Here is a 17,239-nt window from a genome sequence, read left to right on the forward strand (position 1 = left end):
GTTAATGAGCTACAGAAGAAAACAGCCTATTGACTCGCTTTTCATTCAACATCCTTTCCCAATCCATCCAGCAGCTATAAGATGATAAATTTACAGCGCTGAAAACTGAAAATGCACTTTTAACAAAATTCTACATTACTAGTTATACAACAATTAAACTAGTATAGTACTAATATAATATCCATCCATCCATTTTCTACACCACTTGTCCCCATGGGGGTCGCGGGCATGCTGGAGCCTATCCCAGCAAGCAGTCGGCGGGGGACACCCTGAATCGGTTGCCAGCCAATCGCAGAGTATTATATAATATCATACTAATATTAAACTAGCTATTAAACTAAAAAAATTGCAATAATTAGTCATTGATGCTATCGGTGAAAATTTTAAGGCATAAAAGGCAAATACTTGAAGCAGGAAAAAAGTGTTTTTTTTTTCCATTAAGATGTAAATTTATACGGCAAGAACTCTAATCAGATCATCCTCTCTGTGGGGGAGGGCAGCAACGTGGACAGGAGAAAACGTTCCGCTATCGTGTTAGCACTGTTTGTACCTCGCGCTACGCCGCCACTGCCTGTCGGTACAGAATTTCAGCGAGTTGTCAGAGACCTTTGCAGCACACATATGGCTTCGGAATAGAACAAGAATCCACGACACCGTTTTTCGACATTCATGACCTAATCCAACCTCGCCAAGCACTTTTGCAACAAGGGTCGATTCTGTGATGTACTAAAAACTGACAACAATAAGAAAATACCTTCCTTCTACTGAGAAAATAATTATTAGAAATTAGTCATTCATAAAAAAAATTACAAATATTACACTTTTTCCAGTGATCTAAAATATTTTATACTAGAGTGCATCTATTTATGTACATACTTGATTCAGTCTTACTAAATGTTGATACTTTTAGTTTTTTTGTTCATAACTTGTTTAGAATTTTCACACAAAAAATTAATTAAAATACAAAAGCTGACAAATTTTAGTTGTCTGAAGTGCATGATTCACATAGTGTGGAAAATGGATTTTATGCATTTAATGCATTTTAAAGTACCACTCAAAAAATGTGTTTTCCCTCACTACACAGATTTTTGACCAGTTGATCCTGTGTTCACACATTTTTTAAAAAAACAAATTTGGAAATATCCCCTTTTTGGGGAATGTTTTTCAAATTAAAATCAATCCATTAGAAAATACAAAGCCTCCAGAATAGAAAGCAGAATCCATCCCCCATTTTTCAACATTCCCAACCAAATCTAACCTCACCAAGCATGTCAGCAATACTCGCTAACACTGTGGCACGCAATAAATAACAACAGTAAAATACCGGCATCACTATATTTGTCTATTAGCACGTGATGAAAGCATCCTGGGATTCGGTTTTCAGACTCAAACATCCCAGATGGTCTGACTTGTCCATAAAAACATCAACAATTTGATGTTATTTATTCTTTCCTTGTCATGGTTGAGTCATAAACACAGGGAGTGGGGGGCGGTTGCGTGTGTGTGGGTGGGGGGGGCGCTGGAATAAGAAGGCCGATTCTCACCGTCACAAGGCGGGAAAGTGAGACGGGAGTTTGACAGATGGTGTGTCACCTAGCGTCAGCGTGATATCCCGCCTTTGTGGTTTTTCTAATGTTAGCGCAGCAAGTTGGCGCGAGAAACAAAATAAGCCATGGAGAGGCGTGCTCTCACAAACATGTTGATGACTTGGGGGGTGTTGCGTTGCACTTTTTCTCATTTTCTGAAGTGATTTAAAAACTATTCATAGCACACACTGAAGTTTTAGAAAGAAAATAGAAAACACAAAGTTCTAAGGTGCCTTAAGATGCGTGTTTAATTGTAATTGTAATGTTTAATTTGTTCCAAGCTCACAACTCAAATCAGCCATGAGTAAAAAAATAATGTATTGTTTTTTTGTGAAAAGAATAACACTATAACACTGTAATTTATTACAACGTACAATAATGACATAATTAGATAAAATTCAAAATAATTCAATATTTTTTCTAAACGTTGGCATTAATTGAATGGCTATTATGTTGCTGCCCGCGCTATCCACCTGGGATCGGTATAAAACGGATATACCATACATGTACAATATCGATATCTCAGATCATCTCAAACCCTCTCAGCTCCTCACAGAGGATGAAGAATATATGACAGAGTGCTGTTGAGCCTTGTTGGTCCATTCTCCAGTGACAAATCTATCCGGCGCTACCCTTCTCTACTAGCTTTTTTGATACCTATTAATTTGTCCACTAACTTGTTGATTTAGTATTAGCATCACACAACCCAGGGAATTTATTTTTTTCCATTTTTGCAGCATTCTACATTCAAGGTAGGATTACTGTCACAAATTTTGATCCTAAAACATGCTATACAATATGTAATGTAATGTCATTTCAAATTCGTCTTGTAGCCAACATTACCATTAAAAATAATGCTTACAGATGATTTAACAACTGCATCAAAATGTCAGAATGCCACAAAGACTCTCTGTAACATCCACAAACAACCCAGGTTAACCTTATCTTCTGAATTAGCGAATAGTGAACTCCGTAACAGTACGTATAGCAATATTTCATGATAGATTTGAACCTTGACCATTTTTTGCATCCACCCGTGCTGTAGAAATCCAGTTACTGTCCTACCTGTGCCGAATGAGAAACAGTCTTTTCACACCTCATTAAGATTCAAGTCAAGCGAGCGGTGGCCATGTTTCTGTTTTGTGCACTTGTGCATGTTTTATGGGGGGGTGCAATATTGATTGTGAAGTATTCACAAACTAAAAGGTCCACCAGATTAACATTTATATCACAACACGGTCACCGCAAGTGGCATAATGGAATATTAGTACATTAAAAATGCATAGAGGTGTTTGCGGCACTCGAGAGGTGACAGGTTTTCTACAGTAATAACTCTGTCGTTGCGTGGCACCCGGTGTTAAACCTTTAGCCAACACACTTTTCAGTAGCTTCGCACAAAACAAACCAACTCATATCATGTCAAGCACAATGTGATTCATGCAAATATTTTATTAAAACTGTAACGTACAGTGTTAGTCTCATATCTCATCACTTATTATTTGCTACTTAAGGTCAATTTAATGAAATAACTTTTTCTATATGATTTTAACGAGTTTAAACAACTTGCCACAAACTAGCTTTGATTCCTCTTTCTCGTGGAAGCCCTGCAAAATGATTACACAGAACTCAGCTGAGTCAAAAAATTACATTATTAAATAGGGGTGTTGTTTTTGACAAAAAAAAAAAAAGGCACTTTTCCATAATGCACCCCCTTTAACATTAAATTGTAAAAGGGACAGGTAAAACTTTAATGTCTTGTATAGAGACAAAGCGACACCACGTTCATGGGAGAGGATATGTTTTAGACTCATTTGCATCAATTGAAAAGCCACAATAGAAAAAAAACAATGTTCTCATACTTTTACCATTCCCGTGCCCTTTAAACACATTAACTGTTCATTTCGTAAAACATATTGTAAACGTATTTCAACAGAAAAAAATTGCAACCATGAAGTACTGCTGAGTAACATGAAATAAAAATACTATGTCTAGGTTGCACCAACAAGGTTAGATTTAATCTAATATTAGTTTTACACAGAGTTTGGTAAAACCAAGTTCAAAATGAGTTAATCTGGTTTTAAAATTGAGCAGAGCGCTTTAGCAACATTTAAAATTAACCCCCATTTAATAAAACTCAATTTGACTGAATTTAAATTTAAAGTTCAACACAATTTATGAGGATGATTGTGGAAACCAAAATTAAACTTAATCAATTTAAATGTTAAATGTATAGGCTACAAATTTACTACACATTTATGCCGCCTGTATTAATGGGTGCTTTTTTTCCTTATTTGATGAAATATCACACTCACTGAGTGGTTTGTGAGTGTGTGTGCATGAAGTGACTGTTGCTTTTTCGGCAGGGTTCGTTCAGGGTTGCAAAGACTTTGGCCAGACACTTGCAAAATTGTCTTGTCGCCGTCAAATATTAGAGCCCTGATGAGGGAGAGGCATTCGCTGCATGCGCACACACACTGACCTTTGCCGCTCAGTGAGATATGGGGTTACATCGCAGCTAGCTAGGAAAAACGTTTGCCATACATTACCTATTAACTCTTTCAGCTAAGTTATAATGGTTTGGCAGAGGATCTTAAACTTTTCCGCCTTTGACAACAACTTTCTGACCAAATTAATGGAGCAGATAGAAGACAAGAAAATGACAACAGCACAGTGAAAAGAAAGATACTGTTTGACAGTAACTGCCTGCAGTTACACTAGATCAACCCGAGTCAAAGACAAAAGAAATGTTGCTCAATAAAAGCTTGTTGGAAAAACAAAAGTTGCAGTTGTAGCATAGTGGCACAGCTGCATTCATGTTACTGCTATATTTGATAGTTGATACGGTCTTCCCATCGGTTCCAAAACAGTTTCCTTAATAAACCGGTATTCCAACAAAAATTCCTTTTCATCATAAAATTTAAGAAAATGTTGCTTGTCTATCAATTGTATTTAAGATACGTCATTATCTTTGAGCTATACACCTAAAAAATGCTGCCATTGTCGAAGTTAAAACTGTCAGTTTAAAATTAATTAAGCTCCTAAGTGTGATTATTAGGTTGGTGATTTTTACTGTTCTCCCAGGATCCACTAAACAATAACTAAATCTGTGACTGTTATGTCCCACATTTAGAAAATACACTGTAAAACTCATAAAAGAAACACCATTTTAAAACCTCAGATTTCCATGAATCCAAGGATGGATTCCAAGATATAATGTAGATATGTTTCACAACAATATCTGTGCTATAGTGGGGGAGTGAATGGTGACCCACAATTTTCTAAAGGGAAGGCATACTGTAGGTTGTTTTCTGTTGTGCCCGAGAAAGTGTGAAATTATAAATTACAGTATCAAGCCATCTCTTCTGCACTTCATCCCATGCAATGGTCAGGGCCCTCCCAGCCAAAAAGACTAACCAGTTGGTTCAGTCCCCCTGGCGACCACAGAGCCGCAAATCCGGCAACTCCATTTTATATGTTGGTAGTGGTGTTATATGTATCGCTCATGAGAAATGTGGCGTGCAATTGTGTCGTTTATCTATCCATTCACTATCTGTACACACACTTGCAAACTTTCGCCACACGGTGAGAGCAGCCTTCAGGTTCAGCAGCAACTACTGCCTGCCAGCGCTATGGCCATCCAAACTTACTGGAAAAAGTAAGGACGGATTTAAGTCCATTTTTGATAGGCAGAATCTTTTAAAATTTACTGGTACTGTACTGTTGATTCTGAATAAACAGTACATTGTCAGACTGAAATAGTTCCATTTATATTGTATTTGGCTTATTGTGGTTTGCTTTACTTGACTTTGGTACTTCATGACAAACTTAACTTTTTTGATATTTTAGAATGAAGTTTCGTGCCCTTGACAGTAAATACAAACATTTAGTTGCAATGTGAAGTTTCCATTATCTTCTGCATTGCAACAAAATCTGAGTGATGCACAGTCTCATACAGTGTTAGGTTTATGTATCTAGCAAATAATGTCCTTACTCTGGACGTGCCGAATGTCTCTTAAAATTCTTTCCAGCTCATTTAACATCCGTCGTTTTATTGATGAAAAGTATGAATAGCAGAGACTGGCCCACCGTGAAGCCTTGAAACTTGAAAACAAATCTAAAACTAGCCATTTTAGTGATTCATTTCTTGGAGTAAAATGAAGGCAGCAGCAATATTTCGATTGATCTTTCACCTTTTCAATAATAACGATGTGAGAATAGACTTTGGTCCATTCTATTGAATAAGCATGCTGAGGGTGAAAATGTAACTTTCAATTTATGTTCAGCATTCTCCACTGAGGGACCTGTAGTCTCCAAACAGGAGGTGATTCCAAAGAGTGGGACCGCACTAGTTGAGGCTCCACGCCCTCTGAGCTTTCGCTTAGTCCCTGGTACCTCTAATAGTGTCTGGTCCGCTGAACTAAGGTAGATGCTGGACAGGTGCGTCAGGTTGAAGGAGCGGTAAGGAGGGGTAAGACAATTTCAAGATTTTAGAACATATAACACAATTTTAAAAAGACCTCTTAAATGTACAGGGAGCCAGTCAAGCGATGGCAGAGTAAGAGTTATGGGCTCATTTTGGACTAACTGGAGACGCTTGATGGAGGACTGGCTGACTTCAAAATAAAGTGCATTATAATTATCCAGTCGCGATGTGAGGAAAGCATGAATTACTGTTTGAAGGTTCCCTTGAGAAAGGAGGTTTGAATTTAGCCAGCTGACTAAGATGAAAAAAGCTGGATATCACAACAGGACCAATTTGCCGGTCCAATTTAAAATCACTTCCATTCCAATTGAAGAACTAAGTTTGAGAATGTTTGTTTTAGCTAAGGCGCCATGGGGCTCAAGTCAACAGGAACCTTAACTTCTGTTTTCTTGATCAAGGCCATGTTTCTTGAGCACGGGTTGCACTACAGCATGTTTAAATTTTTAGGGAACTATAACAGAAGACAGACTTCTGTTGATAATGGCCAAGACAGATTTACCATTACTTGGGAGAGTCTTCTGCGAGAAATGCGGGGGAATAGGGACATGAGGGGAGCCAGATGGCTTTGTCTGGCAAACTAGATTCTCTAAAAACTTCAAGGAAACAGCTTTGAACGAATTTAACACAGCTGAACACGGAACATGAACTGAGGGATCAAATGTCTGACAGGAGACCAAGCTGTAGAAACCTAAACAATAATATATGTAGGAATTTGTTAAAGAAATTGCTATAGTCAAATTTTATGATTCATTATTTTTACTATAAATCATTCATTTTTAGGATTAGACTCATGCGTTTTTTTTTTAAACAATAACATTTTTCCACAGTCACTTTCATGCTCTGGTTTAGTTCTCGGAATAATTTGCTGGGGGATTCCCTCAAATAAATGATTGTGCTGCATATTATTATATTTTAATTGGTCCCAAATTATAATTATAGATTCATTTCTCCAATTAACGGGTGAATATTTGCTATCATTATTACAAGTAAAATTTAATAAAAATTTTATTAGGTGACTTTTGGGGAGAGGAGACAGGGTGTGCAACCGTACCATGCTGAATAGAAGAATAGAATAGAATAGAATAGAATAGAATAGAATAGAATAGAATAGAATAGAATAGAATAGAATAGAATAGAATACCCTTTATTGTCATTTTACAACTTAGTTGTACAACGAAATTCGGATAGCTGCTCCCTTCCTAGTGCAAACATTACAAAATTTAAAAAACTACAAAAGGAAATCTGAGAATAAAAGTGAAAGATCTTATTTACAGTATAGCTATTAGTCTAAGAGTGAAGGTTTAAAAAAATCTTATTTACAGTATGTTCAATGTGTGTATATGTATTAACATGAATGAGATTTGTACAGGAAGTAGATAATAAATAGTTATTGCACGTAGTTTTTAAAGGAGTAGCGGTGTTGTCAAGAGATGAGCATGATTGCGACTGAAATATGGACTGCATTTCTGAATAAACGGGCCTGAACGGCCACTTGCGCAAGCTGCCGCATGCAGATTGGGTTAATGGAAACCTTTTTTGAATGGCTCATTTCTCTGGGCTGCTTCATTAAATAGTCAAAGTCAAAAGACAAGTGATGCCCAGCACAATAGAGGTTTGATTTTTTTTTTTTTTTAATCACATTTTGTCCAACGTTTAAAGTCTAGACGCTGGAAAAATGACGAGAGGGTTAAAATGATTGTTAAGGTGAAAATTGTCTCTGCAGAATCATGAATCATCATGTACTGCAGCTGCAAGAACAAACACCAAGCTATTTTTTGTGGACCATGGAACATATTGACAACATTGTTCAGATTTGACTCTGCATATGCAAAGTTGGGAGAAATTTCTCAGCTGGAGAAATGACATTAACCAGGCTGACACTCCCAGATGGCAATCTCCGGTTTGGTCTCATCAATTGTACATCTGTTTAAGTCTGACATTTCTCATCATTAAGAGGGTTTTTGTGTCATCCTTTTATGAAATCAAGGAAAACGATCCTGAAACAACATAGCTCATAATGCCATTAATAAAAGTACATATTTTAAACACTTGGCTGTGCTACACCGCAAAAACAACGAAGAGGGCGAGAAGGATCTATTGAATGAACGAGCAAATAAATCTACTAATAAACACCTAAACTAACAAATAAATAAGAGAGCAGACGGCTGAACGATAAGGGAAACTACAAAATTCAAGAGGGTAAACTACGCCGGGCCATGAATAAAAGAAATTAAAAAAGTTAACTAAAATGAAGGAGCTCACTATGTATGTATTGAGTTTCACAGTTTGCTGTTGATAAATTAGTGGTTAAGTATATTTAAGTAGGAAATTTCTTTTGACTTGGCGCGTGTTCCGACCAGTAGAAGGAAACAGTTTTTGTACTGGTGGAGTTGCTCACATTTTGACACTGTCCAGTTTTGGAAGCTGGATAAAGTTCAGTGACCACAACAGAGGCCTGGGAGCTTGAGGCTATGCCAATGTCTGCCCAATGGTAGCATGGATTACAGATCCTGTTTAGTAGAGAAATACAACCATACCTATTCTATTCTCTAGACCAGGGGTGTCCAAACTTTTTTCAATGAGGGCCACATGCATAAACACGTAGGACGGGGTGGGCCACAAATTAGGTATGTAGCCTTAACTTTAGTGTATTAAAGTTAGAAAAATCTATTAAAAGTGGTCAAATGTGATATTGTTGAATATATGTAATTCAACACTGCATTCATCACAGCTCTCCATAAATGGATCTTTATTTATTTATTTAAAAAAAAAAACTTTGGTAGCTCATTCTCAGAACAGCATCCTCAGATTTCTTCTTAGACATAAGATTTACAGTACAGTGATCCCTCGCCACTTCATCTATTGCGGATTCGCTATTTCACGGTTTTTAAGTGACAGGAGAACGACGTTTAAATACACGCTGATTGCTCATGCTACGTCTCCACTCTCGCCCTGCTGGCCGGCGAGTCCTCAGGGGTGCGGGTTGCCAATGCGGAACTGCGCGTGCTATTCAGCATTGATCACCGCCACCTGACTGAGGACAAGTGCAGGAGGCGCGGAAGGCATGGCAGCCGTGCGCAAGGGAACCGCAAGGAGGAGGAGGTGTCAGAAGACGTGACAGCGTATTATGTGTTTGTTCTTTTGTTTACTGGAAAGCTAAAATACATGCACAGAACGATGTGGGAACGGTTGTAAAGGGAATGGGAAAGGTTTATGTAGCGTAAAAGTATTGGGGAGGGTTTACAAAGCCTTAAGATTGTGTACTGGACCACAATGCCATGGAAGATTCAGGCGCAACCGTGACTCACTTTGGTTTTGCTATGCATGATGTCCCCCGGGTTAATGTTGTGTGTAAATCCTGAAGGTGAACACTTTGCATTGCTTGATAAGGTAAACCATACTTCAAATTAACTTGCGATACATCCATGCTCTCTAGCGGGCAACAAGAAACACTACGTATTGGAAATTTCAATACAATGGTATTCAAATTGATAAATAATCCCGATACCGTTTCTACTTAGCGTTTATCGCGGGTGGTTCTGAAATGCATTCCCAACGATAAACGAGGGATCACTATAGAGAAAAAACAATTAAGGGGAAAATGGGACAGGTACATTTCAAGCTTGTTATTGAAATTATTCGGCTTAGCGTCACACCTATGAACAGTCATTTGAAACGGTCATCAACACTAACAATGCACTCAGTGGGAACAGTGATGCTCACTTTCTAACTTTTGCGTCTTTGGCTCTGTCATGTTTCGTATCTTGGGGTACTTTCTTTTTGGTGGTGCAACTGCCTTGATTAACGGTCGTAGTAGAACAGTGCTCCCTGTGGTGTGAAAATTAAAAAGTGCAATACACTCAGGCAAGAGTTGAAGTGCAGGCCATATTCTATTCTATTTATAAAATGTCTTGCAGCCAATTAAAAATGGACAGCGGGCCGCAATTTGCAGGCGGGTCGTAGTTTGGACACCCCTGCTATCGACAACTTTGAGAATTCAATTTAGCTGACATGCATTTTTTTCTTTTTAGCAATGTGGGAGTCAGCCAGAAGACAAAGAGTAACTATGTTAAAATTAATTTAAAAAAAAAAAAATTAGCATCACTTACAATTTGCCCAAATGCAGTGTCTCGGGTTTCCACCGTGATCGCATTTGCACTTCAAACCATCTCATCAAGCGCAGTTGCCTTGTGCGCGCCTCCTCAATCTTGCAACAATTTGCACCCCCCCCCCTTACTCCCCCAACTCAAAGCCATCTTTGATTACACGCTCACCGTGGGGTGAACTTTATCCAACTTCTCTCCTTAATGCGGAGAAAACAACCAGGTGCTGCCATCAGAAGGACATCCTCATTTGTTTCTCCCACCAACCAGTTGCAAATCAGCCGTGAAGCCCCGCCAATTGCAACTTCAGCCACCCGCCAATAATCATCAAATTTCCAACTCACCCATCTCGATGTCAGACTTGTTGTCCATTTCTGTGTCGGTCAGTGTGAGAGCAGAGTTGGAACGACTGGAGAGGCAGGAGTTGGGGCCCACCTTGCCCCAAAGAGCAATGGTGCGTTCCGGGGACTGGGGTTCACGTAGCTCCGAGGTGACGGCGGGCCTCCGGGCGTAGGTCCCGAGTGGGTGCGACGGGCCCGTCTCAGGGCACAGCGCCATGCCTCGCCGAGGCTCGCAAATGCCAAGCTGCCTCAGAGAGAACGTCTGCCCTACGGAAAGGAAGCGATAAAAGTTAACAAAGCGAGCAAAAAACAAGCCTAACGACCGAGAGATGGGCACACTAATGTGGTGGAAGGTGAGGGGGAAAATGGCGGATAGCGAGAGAGGGGGACGGGGGGGTGTTAAAATACCAGAGTAAGAACGAGTCAACCGACTCTCAAAGCATCTCCAACTTGAATGCCTTTTTCAAAATGTTCAAGCTGCAGTTTTATATTTAAACTTCATGAAAAATCAAGGTTAATCATAGACATGGGGGGGGGGGGGGATTTCCATTGACAACACAATGAAAGAGCTTGCTTTTATGCACTACGTAGAGCTTAAAACATACTGGAACTAAATGCCCCTCAAATCACAAATTTTAATATCAGAAGATCAAATACCAAAATGGTTTAGAGTCCCGTAAATAAGCTTTTTTTGTTGTTGTTGTTTTGAGTCATTGCTAGATTTGTTTATTCTCTTATTTTGTGTTTTTGAAAATATATTCCAAGTATTCATTTTTACCATTCTCTGGAGTTTTATTTGTGATGTATTGAGCAGTACAAAGCCCCAAAACTGATCTCTTAATTAATTTTAATTGCTTCATTGTTACTATTTCTATTTTTGTTTAATTATATGTATCATTTAATTTGATTATTTATCCAGATCACTTCATTTTAATTCTTGTCTTGAATAAGTAAAACCCCAAAACGTATTGAATTTATCTGTGTACCCTATTGTGTTTCTTATTCAAGTTAAATGTATTTACTATACGTATTTATTTTTTGTGTTATTTTAATTTAATTTTACAATATAATTTTATTTAATGATACAATTTCCAAAATGTCCATTTAAATATACTTGTTTTTACTTTGTTATTTTATGTAACTGCAATGCCCCAAAATGCTCATTTTTTGTTGCATTTATTTGTACTATTTGATCTCATTCACTTTTGGTAATGAATTTATTATTGTCTTCATAGCTTTCTACCAGCGAGCATGGCAGCTGTTATCAATGTTAATGACAAACAAACAATGCATGCGATACAATGAGGCACATGCTGCTTTACTTTAGTCAAAACACAAAGATATATATCCATTTATTTCCATTATCATTATATTGCTTGATTGTGTTTTTATTTTTCATGAATCCAAAATGTGATATAAAAGTAACACCAAAAAACATATTTCCAGTAATGCTCATTTCTATGTTACTATAATTTAACATATACCAATACTTCTTAGAGCGTTTTCTGTGTGATTGATGAAGGCTCTTTCATGGTCAGCCTTGTGAACTTGAAAGCGTGTGAGATCAGTCCAAGCGTACTGTATTTAAATGTCAACATGTACATTTGTGAAACAAGATCATGTGTGCAGAGCAAAATTTGAAAATACATGAAATCTGGCATTTGATATGAGATGAAGGAAGCTGGACATATTGAACAAAATAAAGAAAAATAACTTGACCACTTCGCATTCTAAAACGGTTATTTACCGGTGGGATATTATGTATAATGTATTGCATTATTTTTTTTCTAATTGCAAGCTTGTGAGCGGGAGGACAGCCACACAATAAAATGAACGGTCTGAACCTTGTTTAATTACAGAAATTAGGCCGGCAGCCTGAAAGTAAAAAAAAAATTAAAAAAGACAATGGAAACACATTTTTCCTGTTTTTTCCACACGCAATGACTGGGGGTAAAAAATTAGCTAATTTAATGTTGCCTATTTTTATCGGATTCCAATTTAGTGGCAAGCACACAATCTCTAGGAAGAGGTTGTTTTGAAGAACTGAAAATGGTTCAAAGGACCCTAAAATGGCTGCTTTGAGCTAAAATGGCAGACTCCTTACAATTTTCTGGCATGTCCACTTGGACAAAGATAAAATTCTGACCGTGAGCCTCCAGACAGACCGGGGGAAAACCAGATGACAGGAACAGGAACACTGGGCGCGGACAGGGACGGAACACAACAGTAGACACCGACAAGGAGGAACACACGGGCAGGGTTTAAATACATGAGACAACGAGAGGGAGCAGGTGACGGACATTACGGTGATAAAGGGGTGTGGCTGAGGGAAGTTGCCGGCCGAGCGGGTTCTGGCACGGGCATGACAGCTTTAAGTTACGGTTCCAAGACAGAGTTACAGTTTTAAGCCTGGGTTAGGGTTTTAGTTTTTATAAAGGCTTATAAAGTAAAGGCTTTCAAAGTAGTCTAGCAAGTTAATGTTTGAAGTTAGGGTTTCAATCATGATAAAGGATGCTTGCAAGGAAGGATATAGGTTTTAAGTCATCGTATCAAAAGCACTGATAAACATTCAATGCATGAAAAATGTGTGCATGCATGCGTGGGGGTTGGAGTTATGGGGCACACCCCAGAAACAAACATGATTATTTCAAAATATTAGAAAACAAATTGAAAAAAAATGACTGCATATGCTGAGAAACCTTATATTATTAAAGACACCCCTGGAATGAACGACATTGAGTTTGCTTTAATGTCTTATTTTGCAGATTCAATCAATGGTGTTATTGATCAGTTGGTAAATTGTGACATTACAACTGATGTTTCATGCTGTTTTTGCATGAAAAATCTGCCAATCCCATCAATAAAGTATAAAGTATAGTTTTAAATTAGACTTCTGGTTTCAAAGCAGAGTTTTAAGACCGCTGGAGGCTTTCAAAGTAGTCTTCCAAGCCAAGGTTAAGATTTGAAGTTAGGGTTTTAAGCACAATAAAGGATCATGATACCCGTGTGTTTCTGACCTGGCCTGCTGTACTCGGCGCTCTCCTGTCGCGCCATCTCCTTGACCCGGCCCCCGAAGAGCATGCGCGCCGGGTCATGCTCAAAGGCCTGGAGCGTTTCGCTGGAGCTGTATGACTTTTGGGTGGGTACGCGGCAGGATGGCGCAGTGACGTCTCGGGCAGCGTCCTCACGTTCCGAGGCGAAACGGCACTCGCGTTCGATTTCTCCGCCTCGCTCGCGATGCTCTCGCTGGCTCTTGGAGAGCGAGCAGAAAGGCCGCTGCTCCCTCACCCGTTCCATGCTGCCCGCATGCCTTCACTTACAGCTCGCTTTTCAGCAATTTTGTTACCCGGGCTCCTTCTAATAGTCCCCGCTTGGCCCCACCTTCTCACTCCATTTGGTCCACCTACAGGGGGAATGAAAGAAAGGAAGCAATAAGTGAGGCTTATCGGCATCTAATCATCACATAAACTCTCAACCTTAAAACCTTGCTTGACTTCGAAACTGCATTCCAATTGGTTAAACTTCTTTCACAGTGATTGTTGTGCTCAGTGTAAACAAAGTCTAATTGAGACCAATGCTTAAAACACGCATACTGTGTGGTGCTGAAATGTGAAGGTAAAGTGTTTTACATTTTGTTTTTCACAATTTCAGTTTTCCTGACTTTTTAAAAATGGTTCCACAGTCTGGCACAAGTCACTGCTCCCTACTATACAAAAAGTTGAGCACCTGCCATGTCAGCCGTTATATGGCACAATTGCGCGGTGCAGTTAGCTAGCTACACAGGAACTTGACGGACGAGGCATGAAACTCTCACTTCTCCACTTTGACATACACAGCACTACCCGGACATGGATGGCATCGTCCGTGAGCAAACAAGAGAATATCAGAATGTCGTCAAGATACATGAACACAACATGTCCCGAAGCACATCATTCACCAACGCCTGGAAGACGGCGGGAGCGTTGATGAGGCCGAATGGTACCACCATGTCCTCATAATATCCACTGGGGGTGTTAAACGCTGTCTTCCACTCATCTCCCTCCCTGATGTGCACCAGATGCTGCATGTTTTCGAAGCTCCGGCTTTGTGAAGACAGTGGCCCCTTGAAGGCTCTCTCGCTGAAAAGACAAGGTGCAGGGGGTAGCGGTTCTTGACGGGGATCTTATTGAGGCCATGGTAGTCAATGCAGGGGTGGAGCAAGCCGTCCTTCTTGCCGACGAAGAAAACCCGGCACCAGTGGGGAAGGAAGATGGTCGAATGACTCCGGCCACGACTGAGTCCTGAATGTATTCTTCCATAACTTTGCGCTCTGGGTTGGACAGCGAGTAGAGTCAACCCTTCAGCGGAAATGTGCCAGTCAGGACTTTGATGGCACAATCATATTGTCAGTGCGAAGGGAGAGAGGTGGCTTTGGCCTTACTGAGGACCTCCTTGAGGCTGTGATAACAGGCTGGCACATTGGAGATGTCGATGGGTGAATTGGTGGAGGGTCTTCGGAGGGGACTGGCTACCTTCAGGCAGTGTTGGTGGCAGCACTCACTCCACTGCCGCTCGGATCCCGTCTTCCAATCCATGACGGGGTTGTGTTGCCGCAGCCAGGGGTGTCCAAGAATAAGAGGCTGGTCTGGAACAGAGGTGAAATTGTATGTTGTCACTGTGATTTCCCAAGAGGAGCATCATCACCGGAGTTGTGATGGAAGTCATCTCGCCGATCAATCGGCCATCCAGAGCTCAAGCGGGGATGGGTGGCGAACGGAAGTTGTTCAATGCCCCAGGGGCAGCCAATGTGGCTTCTGCGCCTGAATCTACCAGGGCCGCCCCATTCCGGGTTCCGCTCAGGAGGAGGAACCGAGCTTGGAGCAGGGCTTCATTAAGGGCGGGAGAACCAGCACGGGTTGAGCTCGCACGGATCCCTCGTCACCGCATGAGAGCTGGTCATCTCACCACTTAGAGGCCCTTTCCTCCGCAGTACAGACAGAGGCTATTGATCAGCTGGAGTCGGCATTCCTTCGCGGACAGGGTGGCCAGACCCAAGTCCATCGGTTTGACTGCGCTGGGGTGGACCTTGGCAAGCTTCGGCAATTATTCTTTTCACGCGGGCTGCCAGGTCCATGGAGGGAGTCCTCAAGAGTCTAGGGGTGATTGTAGGGGACCATCTCATCCTTGATGTACTCTGCCAACCCGTTGAGGAACATGCCCACCAAAGAGGCGGAATTCTACTCGCTCCGACCGGCCACTGTCTGAAACTTGATAGCATATTCAGCCACTGACCTGTTGCCTTGGCGGAGTGCCAACACCTCCTGGGATGTGTCCTCTGAAATGGAGCCCAAGTTGAACAGGCGGAGGAGCTTGTGAGCGAAGGCATCGAATCACGCACAGGCAGGAGAGCACTAGTCGTTCTCAATGGTGCCCCATAGGCACGCTGTGCCCGTCATATGTGTGAGTACATACGCTACTTCTGCTTGTGCAGTTCCGAAAGTCTGCGGTTGCAGGTCAAACAAAATTCAGCAATTCGAGAGGAAGGCTCAGACATTTTTAGGGTCTCCGTCGAAACGCTCTGGGTTCCTGATCTTGGGTTTGGGAAGGTCCACGGGTCGACGAACGTTCGCCACAGGATGAGACTCTAGCGTCACGGGAGGTGTCTCACCCTGTGTGGTCAGTTGGAAGCGGTAAGTGCTTGGAGGCTCTGGGCAACTTCCTGTTGCTGGAGCTGCTGTTGTTGCTGCTGGAGCTGTTGCTGCTGGAGTTGGTCTGCTTGGACCAGAGAGCTGATATCGGCCGAAAGTCGGCTGACGGTGCCTTTGGTTCGCTCCAGCCGGGACAATACCGTCTGCTCGTGCACTGGCTGCATGGTTGTGGTCAGTCTGTTCTGTGACAGACCGGACGGGATAGCCAAGTGCGACATGAGACAGACTTTATTGAATTAAGGGATGGGAAAGTGGAGAGCCGGAGCTCTGACTTGACTAGGGTGGTGGATTGGCTGGCTCGTGTGTCAATGGGTGAGGGTGGCGGCGCCCCTGCTGATCAACTTCCACCGAGTGACTGACGGGCAGATGAAAGAAATCAACCTGGTGGGAAAATGTAACAGAGCGAGCGAAAAGCACAGCAGGGAGTAGTGCATAATCATGGACTGGGGCACGCAGAAGGTCAGGGCAGGCAGAGCGTGGTCAAAAACGGGCGAATGGTCAGGGCAGACGACACGCAGGGCTAGGTGGGTCGGTACATGGGCAGAATTGGCAACAGGAGTCAGATGGGAGAAACGCAGGCATCACAGACAGACTGACAATGAACAGCTGGGAGTGCCGGGTTTAAGTAGCGTCTACTAACAAGCCAGGACAGATGCGGGTGATTACTTGATTGCGTGGGTGTGGCTGTGAACAACTGACATCAATGGAATGTTACCGGCTGGGTGGCAGGTGACGCAGACACGTGACAGTTCTTTAGGCTAGAGGTAAGTTTAGTTTTTACACAGATAAAAAAAAGTTCTACTAAATTCATTTAACAATATATACATGTATTATCAAACAAATTCCACATGAAATGATTTTTCCCAGTTTGATCAACTTCATATTACCGTAATTTCTGGACTATAAACCGCACCTGATTATAAGCCGCACTAGCAAAAATTTGAGGAAAATTTTGTTTTTTTCATGAATAAGCCGCACCGTACTAAAAGCCGCATGTGCATGTGAGTTATTTACAAAGAAAGACGGTACACAGAAAGTG

The 17,239-nt window shown here is 41.2% G+C and overlaps 1 protein-coding gene across 7 annotated transcripts in view; it reads right to left on the reverse strand.

The window, feature by feature from the left end:
- Positions 1-17,239, reverse strand: part of LOC148404303 (teneurin-3) — a 195,334-nt gene that overhangs the window by 158,792 nt on the left and 19,303 nt on the right. For 5 of the 7 annotated variants that reach the window (XM_088378495.1, XM_088378486.1, XM_088378479.1 and 2 more), the window contains 2 exons: positions 13,531-13,916; positions 10,517-10,780 (listed from right to left, as the gene is read on the reverse strand). In XM_088378495.1, the coding sequence (XP_088234621.1) occupies positions 10,517-10,780; positions 13,531-13,810 (544 nt within the window). In that variant the 5' untranslated portion in view covers positions 13,811-13,916. Of the gene's footprint in view, positions 1-10,516; positions 10,781-12,659; positions 12,824-13,530; positions 13,917-15,784; positions 16,781-17,239 lie in introns of those variants that run through there. The other 2 variants (XM_088378475.1, XM_088378501.1) reach the window with 2 other exon arrangements.

Source organism: Syngnathus floridae, chromosome 1 (assembly GCF_059516105.1).
Source record: "Syngnathus floridae isolate MCC-2025c chromosome 1, RoL_Sflo_1.0, whole genome shotgun sequence".
Taxonomy (NCBI): domain Eukaryota; kingdom Metazoa; phylum Chordata; class Actinopteri; order Syngnathiformes; family Syngnathidae; genus Syngnathus; species Syngnathus floridae.